This window comes from Hippoglossus hippoglossus, chromosome 11, assembly GCF_009819705.1.
Source record: "Hippoglossus hippoglossus isolate fHipHip1 chromosome 11, fHipHip1.pri, whole genome shotgun sequence".
Classification (NCBI taxonomy): domain Eukaryota; kingdom Metazoa; phylum Chordata; class Actinopteri; order Pleuronectiformes; family Pleuronectidae; genus Hippoglossus; species Hippoglossus hippoglossus.
In genome coordinates this window covers 5410383-5429131 of record NC_047161.1, presented here as the reverse complement: position 1 = coordinate 5429131, position 18749 = coordinate 5410383, and the positions used below count along the sequence as shown (strand labels likewise).

At 43.5% G+C, this 18749-nt stretch overlaps 3 protein-coding genes and 1 long non-coding RNA gene across 6 annotated transcripts in view; 1 reads left to right on the top strand and 3 right to left on the bottom strand.

Moving 5' to 3' along the window:
* Positions 1-360: 360 nt before the first annotated feature.
* On the bottom strand, positions 361-17456 carry LOC117770109. The gene is made up of 2 exons (XR_004615348.1): positions 17379-17456; positions 361-751 (listed from the first exon to the last, which is right to left on the bottom strand). It is a non-coding gene; the product is annotated as an uncharacterized LOC117770109 (long non-coding RNA).
* On the bottom strand, positions 1617-8421 carry rnf5 (ring finger protein 5). The gene is made up of 6 exons (XM_034599154.1): positions 8039-8421; positions 3495-3513; positions 2500-2612; positions 2356-2413; positions 2116-2227; positions 1617-1957 (listed from the first exon to the last, which is right to left on the bottom strand). Exons 1-6 carry the CDS (start codon positions 8254-8256, stop codon positions 1839-1841), a joined length of 639 nt encoding a protein of 212 aa, XP_034455045.1. The 5' UTR covers positions 8257-8421; the 3' UTR covers positions 1617-1838.
* On the top strand, positions 9037-10966 carry utp23 (UTP23 small subunit processome component). Of its 2 annotated transcripts, none has more exons than XM_034599147.1 (4): positions 9037-9188; positions 9298-9489; positions 9635-9809; positions 10027-10966. In XM_034599147.1, the coding sequence occupies exons 2-4, from the start codon at positions 9302-9304 to the stop codon at positions 10414-10416; spliced, it is 753 nt and encodes a 250-aa protein (XP_034455038.1). In that variant the 5' UTR covers positions 9037-9188; positions 9298-9301; the 3' UTR covers positions 10417-10966. The 2 variants fall into 2 exon arrangements, with proteins under 2 accessions (XP_034455038.1, XP_034455040.1); XM_034599149.1 differs by having other exon boundaries at positions 9160-9185; positions 9295-9489.
* The window catches only part of LOC117770083 (double-strand-break repair protein rad21 homolog A-like), a 951093-nt gene continuing 944600 nt past the window's right edge, over positions 12257-18749 (bottom strand). The window contains exons 1-14 of one of the 2 annotated variants that reach the window (XM_034599131.1): positions 17340-17414; positions 16399-16597; positions 15973-16102; positions 15698-15797; positions 15374-15480; positions 14938-15147; positions 14712-14834; positions 14457-14585; positions 13924-14147; positions 13696-13852; positions 13401-13546; positions 13071-13232; positions 12833-12913; positions 12257-12707 (exon numbers count right to left, since the gene is read on the bottom strand). In XM_034599131.1, the coding sequence (XP_034455022.1) occupies positions 12516-12707; positions 12833-12913; positions 13071-13232; positions 13401-13546; positions 13696-13852; positions 13924-14147; positions 14457-14585; positions 14712-14834; positions 14938-15147; positions 15374-15480; positions 15698-15797; positions 15973-16102; positions 16399-16542 (1905 nt within the window). In that variant the 5' untranslated portion in view covers positions 16543-16597; positions 17340-17414 and the 3' untranslated portion in view covers positions 12257-12515. Of the gene's footprint in view, positions 12708-12832; positions 12914-13070; positions 13233-13400; positions 13547-13695; positions 13853-13923; positions 14148-14456; positions 14586-14711; positions 14835-14937; positions 15148-15373; positions 15481-15697; positions 15798-15972; positions 16103-16398; positions 16599-17339; positions 17415-18749 lie in introns of those variants that run through there. The other variant, XM_034599132.1, reaches the window with a different exon arrangement.

The following is an 18749-nucleotide window of genomic DNA, read 5'->3' as shown; positions in this document are numbered from 1 at the left end:
TGTCAGATCTGAATCTGGGTCTTTGTCCCATTAAAGCAACACTATGTGACTTTATAACCTTAGAATGGGAAACGTTGTCCCTTTCCCAAGTCAGTGAACCATCAACCACCTTGTCACCCTGAACGTCTGGTGAGCAGATCTCCTGTGAGAAATGTGGAACTGACTCATAGTCACAGATTAAATTGTTAGTCAGGTCCAGTAGATCAGTTCAAAAGACTTAATTAAAAACCAGAGTTTATAAAATATGAAGAACTTCAAACTTCTGGTTTTACTGAGAGCGTCTTGACGTGCACTGTGAAATACAAGAGAACAAATGAGCTGAACCATTCTCACATTGACGGGGAGGCACACACCTTTTTTCGCTCTTGTCATTAACATTTATTTAACATTTTGAGAGAACAGGTTTTTAACTTTTTTATTTTATTTTCCAATAAAACACAGGAGTTATGGAAACCAGGAAACAGATGATTTCTCGCTTTACAAAAGCATCTTGAGACCTACTCGCACATCTCGTCGCCCTCCGTGGCTGGTCGTCCAGTCAAACACGTAAAAACAGCATTTACAATATTCATATATACAAATATATAATGTACACACACTCACTCGGACACATACAGTCAGAGAAAATCATAATAACTAAGTGTGACAGAAGTGTTTTTACATTTTTAGAATCACACCGGGGCTCAGTTAACTGAACTGTTGCTTTTTCACCTCCACGACTCAAATGGTTTCTCCCTACTTCTCACACTGACTCTTCTTCTTCTTGCCGTCATGTGCAGCATCTCATCAAACTACTTCACTATCCACTGCTTTTCTCTGTCTGTCAGATTTGTTTTAAAGTCGCTCAAATAGATGCAAAAAAATAAAAATAAAAATAAATCTCCCAAACTGGCCCTCGGTCGGTAAACACACCCATGTGCGCACAGCTTTGTGGGGAAAGGAGCAACACGTGGTCGAGCACCAGCACTCTCCGAACCTTAAGACAGCTCTACCTACAAATGACTTCACAGTGCAATGGCAGTTTTTTTTGTTTTGTTAAGACATAAGTATATAAAAATGCATCCATCCATCTGTGCTATTTCTTGTCAGTATGATTTTTAAGAGCAGGTCGCAAATGCTAAAACTTGTTCATGTCACGATCCAATTATATTTTTCACCCTCTGACATCGTGTGCGACTGATGCGCGACTCTTTGGCCTTTTAGGGAGCGAGAAACGGTTGCCATAGCAACAACGATGCGATCTCATACCCCTCCCGCTGGTCCCCGCTTTGACTGAAACTTTCCAAAACATGCCTCCCTCTCGGTGTTAAAGGGATTCGAACCAAAACAATGAATCACTAACTTTACTTTACCTCCACCCCCCCTGTGTGAGTTTAACACACACACACACACGAAGAAAAACTTTCCATAACTCACTCTGGTCACGTAATACTGTCCCTTAGTGTCCAACTTTACTGTTCTGTGTGCATATATCTACGGGTGTGTGTGGAGAGACAGGGCTCACATGACTGATTTGGGGTTTCGGGCAACACAACTCTTCAGCGAGCGTTTCTTGCATAAACAATATAAGAAGCAGGTGGTTGTGGCCGAGTTTCCTTAAACAAATTCACCTTTTCCAGGAGGAGAAAAACTAATTTCCCGTAGTTGTCGTCTCATTTTGGGATCAAACACACTGCTACACTCTCCTCCAAGTTCAACACCTGCTAGAAAATGTGACACAAGTGTGTGTGTGTGTGTGTTTGTCTGTGGTTTAAGCTAAGTGTGTGTTTTGTATTTTTTGCACTCCTCCCTCCCATTGATCCACTCTTCTGTCCATCCATCCATCCATCCTCTCTCCATCACACGCTCAGCAGCCAGAAGAAGAAGAAGATGGCCACGAACAGAAAGAGGGAGTCCTGCCAGTTGTTATTGCCGTTGTTGAGGTTACCGTTGCCTTGCTGATCACCTGTGTACGGATCTGGTGGAAGAGAAGAAGAAGGATGTATTTACTGCCCTGAGTTTGCATCTGGGCCAAAAGGAAACAGCAGGTCTGAAAATAAAAAAGGAAGACACAGTAATGGGGAAAAGACAATTTGTTAGATTTTGTCTCACGTAGCCACAACCTGGTGCGTTTACCTGCTCTGTGAAAGGGGTCGTTGGCGTTGAAGACTGTGGTGAAGAAGCCAAAGGGGAAAGCACCAATGCCAAAAGACATGTGGAAGCCATTGTCCCCGAACCCCTGGAACATCTGTGCAAAGAGAAACCCAAAGATGTTTTGTTTTTGTTTTAAATGACAGCCAGATAATGTATTTATGAGCAGTGAGAAACTTCTTGATTCACTTCTGGAGCGTCATCAGTGAAGAGAAACCGACTCACCCCGCCTCTGCTCTCTGGCTCTGTCCTCTGTCCCTGAGGCCGAGGGGGAGTTTTCAACCTGAGCGACGACAGAAACGGTTCATTCAAATAGAAACCGCAGAGCTGGCACGTAAACACACTGAGGAAACAATGTACTCCGTGTACCTGGGGTCCTCCTGGCTGGAGCTCCCTCTGCCGTACAGCGGGATCACTTTCTCTCTGCTGATACCGGCTTTACACACAGGACACTGCTGCCTGTTGGGCCTCGTCTCCAACCACTGAGGGAAAAGGCAAAAGGTTTAAACACCAGTGAGTCAGTCTCAGCTGTCAATCATGACTATCATCTAATAACTAATTAAAACCAAACTTATCAGAACCACGAACACTTAACAAACAGTGTGATGAGAGCTACCTAATAACACAGAAAACATCTTTGAAATAATTAATGTTAACATGTACTTTCACTTTTTAGTTTGGCCCATGTCCCAACCACTAACATGGACGAGCATTTAGCACCGAGATCTTTTATAATGACATTTAATCTATAAGTGAATCGACACAGTTCTTCTGCTGCCTCTCAGAGCAAAGTGCAGCTCCACTGGGCTCAGGGCTGAGGAGCAGAGGTAAACAGGTATTAAGAACATTAGCATGTTTAAGCTGCAGTAAATCAGCTGACAGGTGCGGTTCCTGCGCCCGCGCTTACATCACGTCCCTCCGGTTACACTCGAGTTAATTGAGCTCGAGGGGTCGACTCTGCAACAACCTACTGACAGACCCTGACTCTGCAATTGACCTGCAATATTCTCTTTGCGTTTGCGTATGTGGGACCGTGCCCTAAAGCGAGAGCAGAGGTTGACATTTCCTTCATGTCCTGCAAGCGGATGACCAATCAGGACAGAGTGGGCCAACTAACCAGTCAGAGCAGACTGGGCTTGATCAGGAGGGGGGGGGGGCATTAAAACCAAGTGTTTCAGACAGAGGCTGAAAAGAGGAGCTGCAGCAATGGACAGTTTGAGGATACTTATGTGTTTTCTGAACATTAGAGCGTGGAAACCTTTCCAAGTAAGAACCTAAATTGAAGTCATGAACCTGAGTATGAGCAGAATGTGTCTCCTTTAATGAAATGTACAAAGAAGAAGAATAACAGAGGGGATACTCACTTGATGAAGACAGTGCCAGCTGCAGGGAGACAAAGAGACAAAGAGGAAAGATTAATTTACATTCTCTTCAAATGTCAGCTCAGTAACTAAATTAAACGAATCTCAGAGGATACAATAGAAATCTCTTGGTGTCAGATTTTCCTCATCATCACTCCACAGTCCACCTGGTTAGAAACACCAGTGGCTGATTAATCTGATTCCTGCTCCCCATCGTTTCTAGTAATTGGCTCCATCTGTTGCCTGAGCGGCTGTAGGCCCCGGCCAAGCTGCTGCTGCATTGTGGGAGGTGGCGGAAACCCAGGAGACGGACAACGACTCGGTGAATATTCCTGCATCCTAGACCTATAGTTTCTTTTATCCGAAATGCAACTAAATTGGCTCCGGGTGAGTTTACTTCTCTCAGATTTATGTCGGAAGTGTTTTGTTTTGCAGCTTTTAATTTAAACAAACTAACAATGCAAGTCTGAAAGCTCGCTCTATATTACTGAGCATTCACGTGCTCTGTGGAAAATGCCATTACCCCGACTTGTGAAGCCATTGTTCAAAAGTTTGAAGTTGAAATATGGAAAAAAAACATGAAGGCGTATGTGTTTTATTTATGTAAACAACACTTAGACGCCTCTTTCCAGTATTTTCATACATTTTCCAAGTTGCTGTTATTGGAAACTAATTTGGCTGATTATTCCGATACCACATGAACGGACAATCATTCCTGCACCATGGCTGCGTAATCGCTTTTGCATTTTATCTGTTTCATTTTGCCCAAACACCTCAGTTATTTACACTCTGCAGCTATGTAACGTCTGCCCTGAGGTAAAGTTTACATTTCTACAGAAAACAAAAAAAATGGAGCGTGTTCCTGTCATGAAAGTGTTTTTTGTCTGAAAAGGATAAAATCCATAAATGGTTTGTGTAACTGCTGAAAACAACTATTTCAGATGTTTGATTTTCCTTTTCAAGAGACTAATCTTTGACTTCGCCTCCTTCTCGACGTCTCCGTCTCTTCCTCTGCTGCAGGACAGGTGATGCAGAGGAACAGGCGCGACTCGTTTCTCAGACACTTTCATCAGAAACTCAAAACCCAAAATAACCAGCCGAGCCAAAAACACACAGCAAAACACCACCTCATGACAATCTGCAGGCTGTGACACAAACACACACACAGTTCGTAGTGCCAAGAACACACACAAACACACATTTCAGGCTGTACAGCGTGACAGCATCTATCAGAGAATGACATTCCTGTGGATTCAAAGAGCCGAACAAAGCGCAGGGCCTAAGTTAACGAAACACATTCAGCTCGGATTAAACATGTGTCCACACGTACATCACAGCTCCTGTGACCTGAAAACAACTGCTTAGTTTCCAATAAGTGGCTCGAGCGCTGTTAAGCTAAGCCCGACTGCGGCGAGCTGTGCACGCCTCCTTAGCGTTATCACGGATTCTGTTCCCACAAGTCTCACCCTTATTATTATACTATCATCTGCCTCCTGGTGTTTAAGTGTAAATGTTTTACAGACAGACGGCCGTGGAGTGCACTTATCTGAAATGTCAACAGCAGAGGAGTGTGTACGTTTTGTCCTCAGTACTTCAGGGACATTTTTCCATGTAGTTTTAAAGGGTCAAACTTCACCAGACGCAGGAAATGTCTCATAGTGACGATATGGCCGAAAAATCAAGATATTGATAATTTTCTGGATAAATGTCACATTAGGTTAATCAATTGTGTTTTACACCTTATTTTTTATGTTGCTATGCTATTGATTACAATTTTATTGCGATAATTATTGATATCGTTTTGCTGCCCGGCCCTCGTCTCCTCTGTAGTTCTTCTTAATCGATGACTGTTGTTGCTCATCGGTCGTCACGTGACCCAAGTCTGAACAAACGGTCACGAGATAACGACGGCTCAGATATGTGGCAAAGCTCGTAACGTCTGTCTCGTGTGGATTGGCTGATGAAGACCGTGAGCTGTGACGTAGAGCTGAAACAATTAGTTAATCAATAATAAGGCAACTGTTTTCATAACCGATTGTTTCCATTGGTCGAGCTGTCTCTTTCTTACAGTCAGAGGTTTGCTGGTTATGAACAATGTAATTTTGCTCCTGGTGAGGAATCATCGCCTGCAGCCTCTGTGTGCGTCCGACACAGACAGGTCTGCTCCGGAGGATTGTGAAGATGTCACACACTCATTAACCTCAAAGTATTAAAGTCACATTAATGTCTCTTTCACACAAATCCTCCCTCTGGACTCTGCACTCTATTAAAGCGTTTTCAGACATGAACTCTGGAAAATGTTCAGTTGTTTTAAGTTCAGTTAAACGTGGCAGCCTCTGAGGTACTGGGATTAAAAATGTATTGTATTTAATATTTATTCCTGTACATTTTTGTAATTAAGTTTTGAATGTGAAGCAGCAGGTGAACTGACACTTCGACCCTTTTCTCTCTTGCCGACAATTTCATCATCACGGTTTCATCACATTGCACAAATGTCGAGAGAGAAAGCGACACGTGGGTAACACGGCGACTACATTACATCAGCCCCTAACGAGGGAGCTTCAATGTATGGTTGTGTAGCAACAGCACACGTGAGGGTAAGAGGATTTTACAACTCCTCTAAACCATTCTTAACAAAATCATGAAAACATAACTAGACAATATTGTGATTCATGCACTGGAGATGAAGTTTTACCAAGAAACAAAAAGTCAAATTCACTGTGGGAGTCAAACACTTGGTGGAGAACATATTTGTAACATTTTTTTCTGTGGTTTAACACTTCAAGTCGAGCAGCTTGTCTTCTCCTCTCCCTCATTCCTTTCATTCTTCTCTGCAAGATTTCAACCTGAGATTCCTTGAGAACTGACAATAACCCTTAAAACCGTCTGTTCCTGCAGATCAATCATTGAAAGAAACATTTTGTGGATATCAGTTTTATGCCGATAAAGGTATTATCTTTGCTTCTTCTGTGTTTTTGCTAAAAATAAATTCTCCTTTGAATAAAAGTTAATAGCACCCATAATAGAAAACTGATTACAAACGACACTAGAAGGTAGCAGGAGTATTTCCATCCTGCCTATAAAAGCAGCTTCTTGAATATAGACTGTATATAAAGATGGACGACATGACAGCTCCCAAGAGTGAAGCCAAAGCGACTCGACTTCATCTCTGGATGGTGGGAGGGAGAGGAGAGGCGTCGGCCATCTTTATTTACAGTCTCCGGTCCACACCCACTCAGGCCATTGTCATTTTAAACTGTTGTTTTGTGCCAACAACCGATTCAATTACATCTTCTCCTGTGTGAGAGTGTAACAAAGCCTGTTGTGACTCTCACTGCTGACGTTTATAGGTTTGACTCCGGTCTCACACACACTCGGCCCTGATCTCACGTTAACCTCGACCTGGGAACGAGCACAGCCGCCAGTCCACACCCCCGACTCATCAATGACACACACACAAACCACACACACGTCACGGAGTACATGTGTACGTTCTCAACACAAAGTGGTTTGAAGGTTGAGGTTTGCGCAAGACCTCATCAACACCCTGATAAGAGAAAGGAGTAGACGCTCAGGTTGAGAGCGACCTCAGGTTACACAGAGCTGTTAGGTTCATTATTGATTTATCTGTTTATCTGTTTAACTAATGAGCAGGACAGTTTCTTTGTTGAAAAATAAACATGTCAGCGCTGCCTGGGAGACAAACGGTACGATTACTGAACCAGCTCAAACATTTCTTTGGCAGTTTCTCGTCAGCTTGTCTGTTAGTTAGTTAGTTAGCAGGATTTCCATGAAACTTGGTGGTTATGCATCAGGAAACCTATTAAATCAGGAGGCAGATCCAGGAAATTTGTCTAATTTCTTTAACATTGTGAGATGAGTTATTCTCAGAGCTATTATTTTCATTTTTAATTAACCTCGTGATGTTTTTGATTCACATATCACAAGTTCCCAGTTCCCAATGTGACATCTTCAGGTTTCCTCACATCTGAGAGACCAGAGACCATTTTGTGCTTTTCTTATAAGTAATGAATTTATCGAACTAATAGTTTCAGCTGTTCTGCAAACAACCTGTCAGGACTGCAGCCGCTGCTGTGAAGGACTGAAGAGTGAGCTGATGCAAATGATCAACACCCTGAAACAGGAAGATTAATGTGTGGCAGAGCAGAGCAGAGTGTGTGTGTGTGCGTGTGTGTGTGTGCAGCCGTGACCTCTGACCTACATCAGACAGGGTGACCTGGGTCATTAAATTCCTCACAACACCAGAGCAGATCTCAAGTGATGTTAAATGTGATCAGCCTCCATTCGACCTCTTGTCCCCCCCCCCAGCACACACACATGTTATATCAACTGGTTTAGTTCATATTGATCCATGTGCTGCGAGTTGTTTAACTATCTTGTTTGCATTAGTCTGTGTTCAGACCGATCAGATGAGTCCAAGTGACGGCAGAAGGAGGCCGATCACACGGTTAAACTACACTCGGGTCCCTCGGTGCTGAACACAAACAACCCCCCCCCATCCAGCGGCCCTCTTCCCCGGCTCGTACCAGAACAAGTGGCCGCACATGCTGATGACAGCGTCCCGGGCAGTGTCCAGACATATGTTGCACTCGAAGGTGGCCCGCTCCCGTTCTCCCTCCCCGCTGCTGCTAGCACCGCCGCCGCCGCCTGCTCCTCCTCCTCCGTCGCTGCTCTCCCCGGCCGGGAATCCTCCTCTGCTGGCCGGCCCGCCGTCACTCGAGGACCGGGGATCCGCGGCCGCCATAATGTTCAGTGTGCACGCGAACCACGGGAGGTAAAGCACCGACCTGAGGCAACACACACGGGCCCGAGCCGACAGGAGCTGACGCTTGATCCGAGGCAACGACAAGTGTCACCGGAGCGACCGGAGGCGCTGCTGCTGCAGATCTGCCCCGAAACGAGACTTCCGCTTCCGGGAAAACAAGAGGCGAGGACCGGTGACGACACAAACACCCACCGTATTATACTACGAATACTACTAATAATTCTACTACTACTAATACTAATACTACTGCTGCTAATGCTACTACAACTTTACTGCAAAAACTACTACTGATACTAATCATAATAATATTCATCATAATATTAATAGTTTCGGCCTCTGACATTATTAATAATAAATAAAAATGAATAAAATGTTGTCCATATTTCACGTGCTACATGTTGTCCCTAGTAACACATATTAATAAGTTCATAATTTATGTATTATAATCACTCTGCCTGTTTTACATCTATTGTCCACTTGATGGCGCAGTAGAGCAAAGGAAGCGCCATGAAGCTTCATCTCGCCATCACTAATCATAACATATTAACATATAATTATATTAAAATTAGTTTAAAAAAACAACAACTATATATATATATATATAACTTAATATTACTATTACTTATAAAGTAAGCCTTTATAATATATAATATTTTCTTACAAATAAGATTACGTATAACTACATACAAAAACCCATTAAAACAAATGTATATACATTCTTAATGAAACCAAATCTGACATAATAAAATAAAACAGAAATGCCTGGACGGTAGGACTAGTTCTTGAAACAGCCGGAACCTTTGTCGTGCAATGTGTTTCCGGTCGGAGACATGAGAATGTAACCACGGCATGCCATGTTGTGTACACCAGAAAAACCCACGCTGAGAGAAGTCAGCGGCTTTTAGAAACATCTGTATGAAAACCTTCAGGTAAGACTTTTAAAAAAAACATCGTGTACTTATATCCCCTGAAGAGGACGGAGAAGTCCCCCCCCCCTGCGCGGTGACGTCACCTCCCCTCCACCATGAAGATCAAGAGACAGAAACAGGCCAAGAAAACCATCAGCTTCTACAAGTACAACTTCAGCTTCAGGGAACCGTTCCAGATCCTCCTGGACGGCACCTTCTGCCAGGCGGCCCTGAAGAACAAGATCCAGATTAAAGAGCAGATGCCCAAGTACCTGATGGGGGAGGTTCAGCTGTGCACCACCAAGTGAGTGCACCTACTTCAGGAAGTTACATATTACTTATCCTTACACTTAAGTATTGTATGTTAATTATTCCTTATACTTCCATGTACTTCACTATCGATCTAATGTCCTGTGACTCAGCTGTGTCTCTGTGTCTCTGCGTCTCAGCTGTGCACTGAAAGAACTGGAGACTCTGGGGAAGGAGCTGTACGGAGCCAAACTCATCCTGCAGAGGTATCAGGTCAGGAACTGTGCACATTTCAAGAGCCCAGTCCCTGCTTCCGAGTGTCTGCTGTCCATGCTGGGGGAGACCAACCTACACCACTACTTTGTAGCCACACAGGTGAATACTCTACTAATACTATGAGACCCTACACACACTCAAACACCATCCAGAGGAGGTCTTACACTTATATATATGTTTAACAAATTGCAATCATACCTAAGATGTCGTTATCAAGCCTGAATGACCAAGTCATGTAACGGCAGCTTGATATTTTACAGTGTGTAACGTGACATCCTCTTACACAAGTCTGTTGTATTTTGTGTGTCGTCTCCAGGACCACACTCTGACCGCAGGCCTGAAGAAGATCTCGGGCGTTCCTCTGTTCTACATCATCGCCAACACCATCGTCCTGGACAAACCCAGCCAGGTGTCTCTCGATCAGGTCCAGGCCGTCTCGCTGGGGGAGCTGGTGAGCCCGGCCCAGCAGCAGAGCATCCGCAGCCTGAAAGAGGAGCAGGGCATCGGCCAAGGGGACGGAGAGAGACGAGGGAGGAAGAGGAGGAGGAAACAGAGCCATCCTAACCCTCTGAGCTGCCTGAAGAAGAAGAAGAAAGGAGGTCCGACGCCGCCCCTGAAGAAGACGGAGGAGGGGGAGAAGAAGAGAAACCGACCGAAGAAGCAGAAGACGGAGGAAGTGCCTGCTCCTGCAATAACAAATACATAATGTGGCAGGAAGACAGACACTCAAGCCATTTTGTTGCTTACAAAAATAACATTTGAAGATGTCAAATAATTTCATGTTTAATATAAAACCAGAACTTCTGCTCTGTTCTTCTGATGTCACCACATTGAACATGTTCATGTTTATTACACACAATGCCATTTTAAAATCTCAGTATTTATTTTAATTTGAAAAGGTCGGCGACAGTTTCCAGGACTCAGACAGAAACATAACCAATGTTTTCAAGATTCAGAGGATTTGTCTCGGGCTTTTATACAAAATATAAAAGCAGGTTTACAGGCACATAGTTCAAGATATAAGCTGCACTCGGACATTACATGACGTACAGTTCACATGAGAGGGGATTTTAAAAACCATGCATTCAGCCGTCTTTTGCAGAAGCACGAGGAAGAAGTGTGACCACGATGACTTGTTGGTCTGCTTGTTTTCACGCTGTGTGATTTGTTATTTCTGCTGGATTCAGTCTGTAGTAAGAGTCCAAACAATGACACACATTCTCAATATGTCCATTCAGACCTCACTTGGTCATGTTCACGGTTTCCAAGTTGATTACTTATTAGTTTTACTTATAGATTAAAAACAAATACTATTCATTCTCTATAACTCTTGTATATTACAACATTGATTATTGAGTATGAGGATTGAATAGATTATCTACTTCATGTCAAAGGTAACAGCTGAATTGTTTTCTTCGTCAAGATAATACAACATTACTGTAGAGCTGCTTTCAGACAGGCACCGAACTCCGGACGTTTTCCTGACGATGGAAACGCAAGTCAGTTGCTGCCAGTCCCTGGTAAAATGTCAGTGGGCACATGTGAGAATACAGCAGGAAAAGATGCTGACAAACTGCTTGTCAACATTACTGCTGAGCTAGTAGCTGCTTCGCTCACCATCTTCAATGTGCAGTAAAGTGAAATGTATACGTCATGTTCTGGAAATGTTCCTGTTGTGAACACGTCTGACCTGGACAATCTCCTGCCGTGTTCTGGAAAATGTCAGGACATTATCCGGAGTTCACCTGAAAACAAGATGTCACCCACCTGTAACTAAATGATTTTCCATTTATAAAAGGGACATTGGATTAAATGAGTTTGTGTCGTTTCAAGAGTAAAAGAGCAAGACGGCAATAAAATGTCATTTCTGCAGCAATTCCACTCTAATGAGATGATTCCGCACAGAGCATGCACACGTGGCAGAACACTTGTGTTTACATACAGGTTAAAAGTCTCTAGATATTTTTTATAAGCTGTGTCCCAAATCTATACTAAATACTAATTATGTGTAGACTATATACTAATGTTTATAGCTATTTCCTTGAGAGGAAACCAGCATACTGAAATGTATTGTAGGAGAATAGTGTACAACAACAGCACCTTAAAAGTTGTACTGTTTGTTTTTGTCTACTTTATTTTGTCTATAGACTTGGGACAGAACTCTAGCAAGCAGAGAGTTTATAAAGTGCTACGCTACAGTTGTATAATGATTAATTGCTGGTTGAGTTTGCAAATCACTATTTAAGTAACTGTTTAATTGTACTCCTGCAGAAACTGGATAAAGTGCATGCTCCTTTTGGGCTGATGTCTGTGTACGTGACAACACTGCAGATGAGATCTTCTTCATGCAGCAGTGGGAGATTTGAGTCTCTCAGTAACATGGTTGATTGAGTTATCTGAGCACAAACACACACAGTCGTCTTCCACTGCAAACAAATCTTAAAATAGATTAGTTTGGTGCAACAAAACGCCTAAAAAGCAACTCCAAACAACAAGGGTTCGGATTTGGTAGAGTCCTTTTGATTCACAAGATAGAATCAATAATGATAAATAAGAATAAAATTAAAATCGTCCATGTTTGGAGTTGCAATTCTCTCTCTATGATCCAACCATGGTATTCAGTCCTCTTTCCTCCCATCACTGCTCGACTTTAAAATATTTCAGGCCGACATACATATACATCACCAGTAAACAAAGCAAAAACCACATATTTCCTAAAACAAAGTCAATAAACTCAAATAAATAAATAAATAAATAAAGCTTTTTGTGAACTTAACGAACAAACCAAATGCTAAGGAGCGTTTTCTAGATGATGTGGAAGCGAGGTCCGGGCGTGGCGATGATGTCACTGTAAGGCTCCGCCTGCACCAGCTCCACCGCCTGCTGCTTCTTCAGAACCAGGAAGCTGTAGAACTTGGCTGCCGCCTGCTTCCTGTTGTTGTTGCAGCACATGTCCAGCAGGCTGATCGACTGGGTGCCCGTTTTGTCCATCACCCTCTGAGAGAGAGAGAGAGTCAGGGGAGGGAAGGCTCAGGCTTTTGCATGTCGTCATTAAAAAGTTGTAGCAGCAGGATGTCATGTCACGTTCTGCTTCTTCTAATAAGAAATGAGCACAAACAAACCTGGAGGCCATGGAGCATCTGCTGGGTTCTTTTGTTCCACCTCCTCTCCTCCTGGTCCTGGTCTCCCTGCACCTCCTCCTCCTGACACAGGGTTAAAAAACACTTGTAAATAATCATAAAGGAAACCTTCTGTTGAGTCCTGGATAAAATTAATGTCCATTCTCAGTTAATAAACGAAGATACTTTATGAAGAAAACCAAAAAATTAAACTAAAAGTTTTTCTAGATCTCTAACTGACCTCTTCATCAGAGTCGTCATCGTTCTTCTTCTTGTCAATGAGCAGGTCCAACTCTATCAGCTGGCTGATGCTCGAGGTGGTCTCCTCTGGGGGCAAGTCCACATTGGATGGTGTCTCCAGCTGCTGCTGCTGCTGCTGCTGTTGCTCGTCCAAAGCTCCCATCTGGAGAAGAGAGGTGAACAGAGATGGTGGAGGGTGTGTGGAGGATGTGTTAGAACGGAGCAAAGAGGGAGAAGAGCAACAGATGAGATTTACTGGGGCCCGGACATTAACTATGGGGTGAAAACAGTTGTGGACAGACACTTCTACTGAGGAGACATCTGTACTCACAGGCAGATCTGGCTCTGTGTCCTGGGATTTGCGTTTTATGCCTCGTTGGGAAGATGGTGGCGGCATCACTGACTCGTCCAGTGTGGTCCTGCTGCCCTCCACCGCTGCAGTCTGAAGCATGCTGGCCTCCTCCATGATGGTCTGGTCTGGAAGGCAACCAGACGAGCAAGAGTAAAACTGACATTGACAGATTGTCATTACTTTTGCCATTTTATGAATTCCGATCCATAACAAAGATCAGAAAACAATGTAATACAGGAAGTGTAATTATCTACAGTCTCGAGCAGTTTCTCACCCATGATGTCTCTCTGCTGGGGACCTGTTGTTTCCTCTCTGGGGACCTCTGGATTCTCCAGATCTTTGAGGAACTCATCCAGACTGTCGGCCTCGCCACCTTTCCTCCTCTTCCTCATCTCATCAGGTACCAGCGGCGTCAGACACCTTGTGAACATCTGGACAGAGAAAAGAAGAAGCTTCAGGTCCTGTGACTGCCCTCCCTGAATAACTGTACATCTCTTGTTACCTTGAGCAGCCTCATGTTCCAGAGCGACTGAGCTGGCAGGGAGAAGAGCTTCTCGACTCCCCCGGTCTCCTTCCACATCATCAGCTTCTTGGTGGGAGGCGCCAGGTCCAGCGTGGTGACGATGTCTGAGTAGTCAGAGAGCTGTGCACGGATGGTTTTACTGTCCAACTCCTTCACGCTGTCCACAATCAACTTCCTCTTACGCTTTGCCTTGGTCTCCTTCACTGCAGAGGCCACAAGGAGACGTGAGACATGAAATATACCAAACTTGAAAAATTACTTTTTCTATTCAGAATTTATCAAGACACATTTTTTATCGATTTTTAATTGAAGCTCATAAATTCACATAATAATTTCATCAAGTTCCCTTTTTCCTGCTGATTATTGAACTACAACCCATGTGATCGTCAGAATTTATGTTCAAGATGTTCAGATCTTCTTTTTTGAAAGCGGAGGACAATAAATTGGAACTGTATCTAGTCATGATTTCGAAATTTAGACCAAAATTTCAGTGTTGGTTCCAGCATCATTACCTGTGATGTCAATGGGCTCCAGGGCGAAGGTTTCCTCCTCGTTGTGAACCAGCGCCGTCTGTTCCGTCTGGTCGGCCATGACCGGGAGGGGCTCTGTGGGGCCTGAGTCTGGACTGTCTGGAGCTCCCGCTAACAACACACAATCACAGTCACTCAACACAAGGGACATACAGACAAATGTACTATACTTTCAACTTCTTACATGAAACTACAATTCGTTCATGGTCCGGTGCTGAGATCATTTGTTGAACTGACCTGAGAGGGCGTCAAAGTCATCGTCATCATCTCCGTGGTCCTGAGGCATCATCACACTCGCTGTGATGGCGGGGGGGTCGTCAAAGATGCCACCTCCGTCCTCATTGCTCAGAAGCTTGTCCACTACACAGAAAAGATGAGTCATTTTATTGTTTGAGCCACTAGTCTGAAGGGGAACTGTTTTTATTTATTGCATCTATTTCCCCAGGTGAGTGTCGACTCTCACCCAGCATGCCCCCCTCACTGCTCTCCATGGGGTTGTCACCAAAGTCGTCCTTGTAGTGGTCGTCGTACTCCAGGTGGTTGGACTTGTCCACTATCGGGTTAGCCACGCCCTCCGCCTCCAGCAGCAGGTTGGAAGCCGACGTCGCCATGATGTCCACCTCGAACGCACTCTCCTCCCGCATCATCTCGCGGTCTTCCATCCCGAAGTCAGCTGCACAAGAGAACTGTCTGTTAGTGTTTATGATGTAGAAAGTGGGTGAAAAAAGGGTTTTATCTGCTTAATGCATTTAACTCAGTATTTATCCTTAAATCCTTCTGTGTAGCTTCCTATTTGTAATGTATTTGTAAAAGTATAAAGCTGTAGCATTACATGGAGGCTCCTGATGTTTGAGACGTTACCAAATAAAAGCATACATGCTCAGAAGAAGGCAGCTCACCAAAGTCATTGTCCTGCAGCAGGTTGAGGTTGCCCACCTCCTCTCTCATGGTGATCTCCTCCACTCTGCTCTGGTTCAAGTTGAACTGCTGAGCCACGTCAATGTCACTGAGGAAAACAACACAACACACAGTCAATGTAAATGAAACAAAAATGGACATTGGCAATGGTTCAAATTGGCGTATACTTGGTCAGTGAACATTAACGCTGATACTGACGTGTCTGTGAAAGGCTCATACCGGCCGATATTATCTGTTGGGCTCTGACATTGAAGCTGAGTGGTTTTTCTACCTCGTGTTCTGAGGGAGACTGAGAGAGGACTCACTCGAGGTCGGGCAGTGGCTGGTCGAAGTCGTGGAACTCCTCAGGAAGAGTGATGGCGTTGTAGGCTGCTTCTCTGTTCTCCTCTGGCAGATCCACCACACCTGAACCAACACAGTGGAGGGAAAGAGTCACAGCATGAGGCGGTTCTCAAGGGGCAGAGGAACCAGGTTGAATATACACTTTGACAGATGAAGCTTTCACATTAATACAACTGGTTTCAATCTGACTGACGCTGCATGTATTTTAAGATAACAGTGACATTAGTTCCCCTCTGACCTGGTCTAAAAGCCATCTTGATCTTGATGAAGGCCTCATTACAGTCGGCCAGCAGGTACTTGGCCTTCCTGTGGTAGATCCTCACCACCCCCAGCAGCAGGTGCCCCGACGTCCGCAAAGCCATTTTCACCTGTGACAGAATAAACAAAAATTAGAACCATAAAAATTACTGTAAAATAAAGCAGTGCAGTGCTTTAACGACAATTTTCCTTTCTAAAGAGGGTGTCAGATTTTTGGGGATATTTTTTTATATAATTTTGAGCATTGACTCTGAAATACAAATCCCCAAAATACACATTTACAGAAATACACACCTTAACTTTATAGGAAGAATATGCGTTCATGCAGGATTCACAAAAAACAAAACATCAACACGTAATCTGTTTTGAAAGTGAAGGTGTGCAGGTGACGACCCTGAGGAGCTACCTTGGGTGAGATGATGCTCTCCACGCTGCTCTCCAGATTGCACTCGAACACGTGGGCCTTGGTCAGCTTCTTGTCCCAGTGGGCCGCCAGCCAGATCTTGGCCAGCGGCCCACGCTTGCTGAGGACGAAGTGGGCGTAGAACATTGTGTCAGCGCCTTCTCACCACGAGGGGAAAGGGGAAGGGGGGAGGCTGTCAGGCCTGGAGAGAGGAAACAATATGACAATGTTTTACAATGGAAGTAAAACATTTCCGATAATTATATAATCGCCCCAAATTGTCAATGAATAGAAAGATATCAAACTGAATCAAACATCGCAAGACTAAAGATCATTACAAAAGTTTTTTTTTAAAGAATCATTATCATTGACTGTTGATAAAGAATCAAGGAAAAAGTTATTTTGCGATATTTATCTTTATTGTTTCATCTCCCTACGCTGAACTTTTTGTTTTCTATCATTTATGTGTGGATGTGTTTTGATTCCGTCTCTGATAAATCAAATAATAAAAGACACCTTCAGCCCCCGGACCCCAGCTGGTCTTAGGAGCGCCCCTGGATGAGATGCTCGTGCACATGTGCAGCTACATGGTTTACATGTGATGGACCAACATGCCTGTTACATACATGTGGAGGTGGAACCCCGGGACCTTCAGGTAGGAAACAACACTGACACTGAACCTGCTGCTTCATTAGAGACACATATTACATATCATCACATAAACATGACGAATCCGCAGCGGAGCAGTTCATCATCTTTCATAAATGTTGGCGTCATTAAGCGGAAATGACCGTGACAGGGATTTGAAACCGCATTAACAGCTGCACGCGCGTCTTAATTTCATATAAATAATGACGTGTGCGTGTGATTATCACGTTAATACACATGTCATGATAAATCCATGTTTCACTTCCTCACCGTCACATTAAATATAAATGACTCACCGGTTCAGCCGTTCTGGGTTTTGGTCGTTTTTCCTCCACCTCCTCCCCCTCTTCCTCCTCTTCCTCCTCCTCCTCCTCTTCCTCCTCCTCCTCCTCCTCCGACTCAAACAAGATGGCGCCCTGTCTCCCTCCTGCTGCACAGAGTGGGAGCCTCAGCAGGATGAGTGGTGCTGATGGGAGAGACTGGTGGAGACTGATGGAGTCAGGGAGGAGAGAAGTGTCTCATCCACCTGTGTGCTGAAGAAGTACATCCTCACTAGTACCAGGAGAAGAGCTGCACTCATTAGGCGAGTTAATGTGAAATGTACTTTATGTTACAAAGGTAAAAGTACAGAGGAGTATCAGAGCCAGGTGTACGGAAAAAAAAAGTTTTGCATTTCAAGGGTAAAGTCGAAATGTTGAAAGAAAAGTTGTCATGTCAAATGTTAAGAATAAAGTTGAAATGTCAAGAAAAAGTCAAAATGTCCAAAAGGTGACATTTCTAGAATAAAGTCGACAGAGAAAAAGGTTTAAATGTCGAGAAAAAGGTTAAAATGCCTAATAAAAAAGTTGAAATGTTGAAGAAAAAGTTTGGAAATGGATGAATGAAAAATGGATTTTAAAATGATCGCAAAATCAAGAACAAAGTCAAAAGGTCGAAAAAACTCTTAATTACAAAAAAGTCAAACAAAGTTGAAATACATTCTAATTATTGAGGAAAAAGTCAGAGAAGAATTTTTTTAATTTTATTTTGAGAATAAAGTTGAGTTGAGGAGCAAAAGTCAAATATGTCTCCTATGAAACATAATCTGCAGAATAGTAACTCTAGCTGTGTGATCGATGTAGTTGCTGCAGCATTAACTTTCCTGTTTAAAGAAGAAAATAGATTTTTTTCAAAAGTACGATATACAGTAAATCGTGTGTTTTGTCAGAACAGCACAGTCACATCTGGCCAGGAGCGATACGTGAAAACAGTAGTTTGCACATGTGACAAAGTTGGAGCTCAGCTGACGGAGGCCGGAGCGCTGCCGTCCCTCAGGCGGCGGGAGAACAGCTGCTTTCACCAAGAAGAGAAATAACAACTTAAAGCTGATTCTAAATATCTTGGTCTGATTTCAGGCTCCTATCTTCTTCTCCGTATCTTCCACTAAAGCAGATAATGTCCAGAAACTGTTAAAAAAATAAACAAGGAGCCTAAAGCACGTTAAACTTTGTGAGGCTGGAAACATAAAAGTTAAGAGAGTGGAGCGGTTTTCTTTTTTACAGACACAGTCTCTTTTATTGATGCTCAACCTGCTCCGGCTTTTGTTGGATACAAATAAATTGGATGAATTGACGCTGGCCTGTTTAAAGGAGAAAAAAAGCAATGAAACATTTTTTATAAAACTTAGTTTCCTCCTTTTGAACCAGAGTGTGTTGTGGATTTTTTTA

What these genes read in the sequence shown, in the direction of transcription:
- rnf5 (XM_034599154.1), bottom strand. Translation starts at nt 8,256, where the DNA reads ATGGCGGCCGCGGATCCCCGGTCCTCGAGTGACGGCGGGCCGGCCAGC. An exon ending in TCCAGCCAGGAGGACCCCAG is followed by an intron (nt 2,414 to 2,499) that starts GTACACGGAGTA and finishes GTCGTCGCTCAG; the next exon opens with GTTGAAAACTCCCCCTCGGC. An exon ending in AGCCAGAGAGCAGAGGCGGG is followed by an intron (nt 2,228 to 2,355) that starts GTGAGTCGGTTT and finishes CTCTTTGCACAG; the next exon opens with ATGTTCCAGGGGTTCGGGGA.
- utp23 (XM_034599147.1), top strand. Translation starts at nt 9,302, where the DNA reads ATGAAGATCAAGAGACAGAAACAGGCCAAGAAAACCATCAGCTTCTAC. An exon ending in GTTCAGCTGTGCACCACCAA is followed by an intron (nt 9,490 to 9,634) that starts GTGAGTGCACCT and finishes TCTGCGTCTCAG; the next exon opens with CTGTGCACTGAAAGAACTGG. An exon ending in ACTACTTTGTAGCCACACAG is followed by an intron (nt 9,810 to 10,026) that starts GTGAATACTCTA and finishes TGTCGTCTCCAG; the next exon opens with GACCACACTCTGACCGCAGG.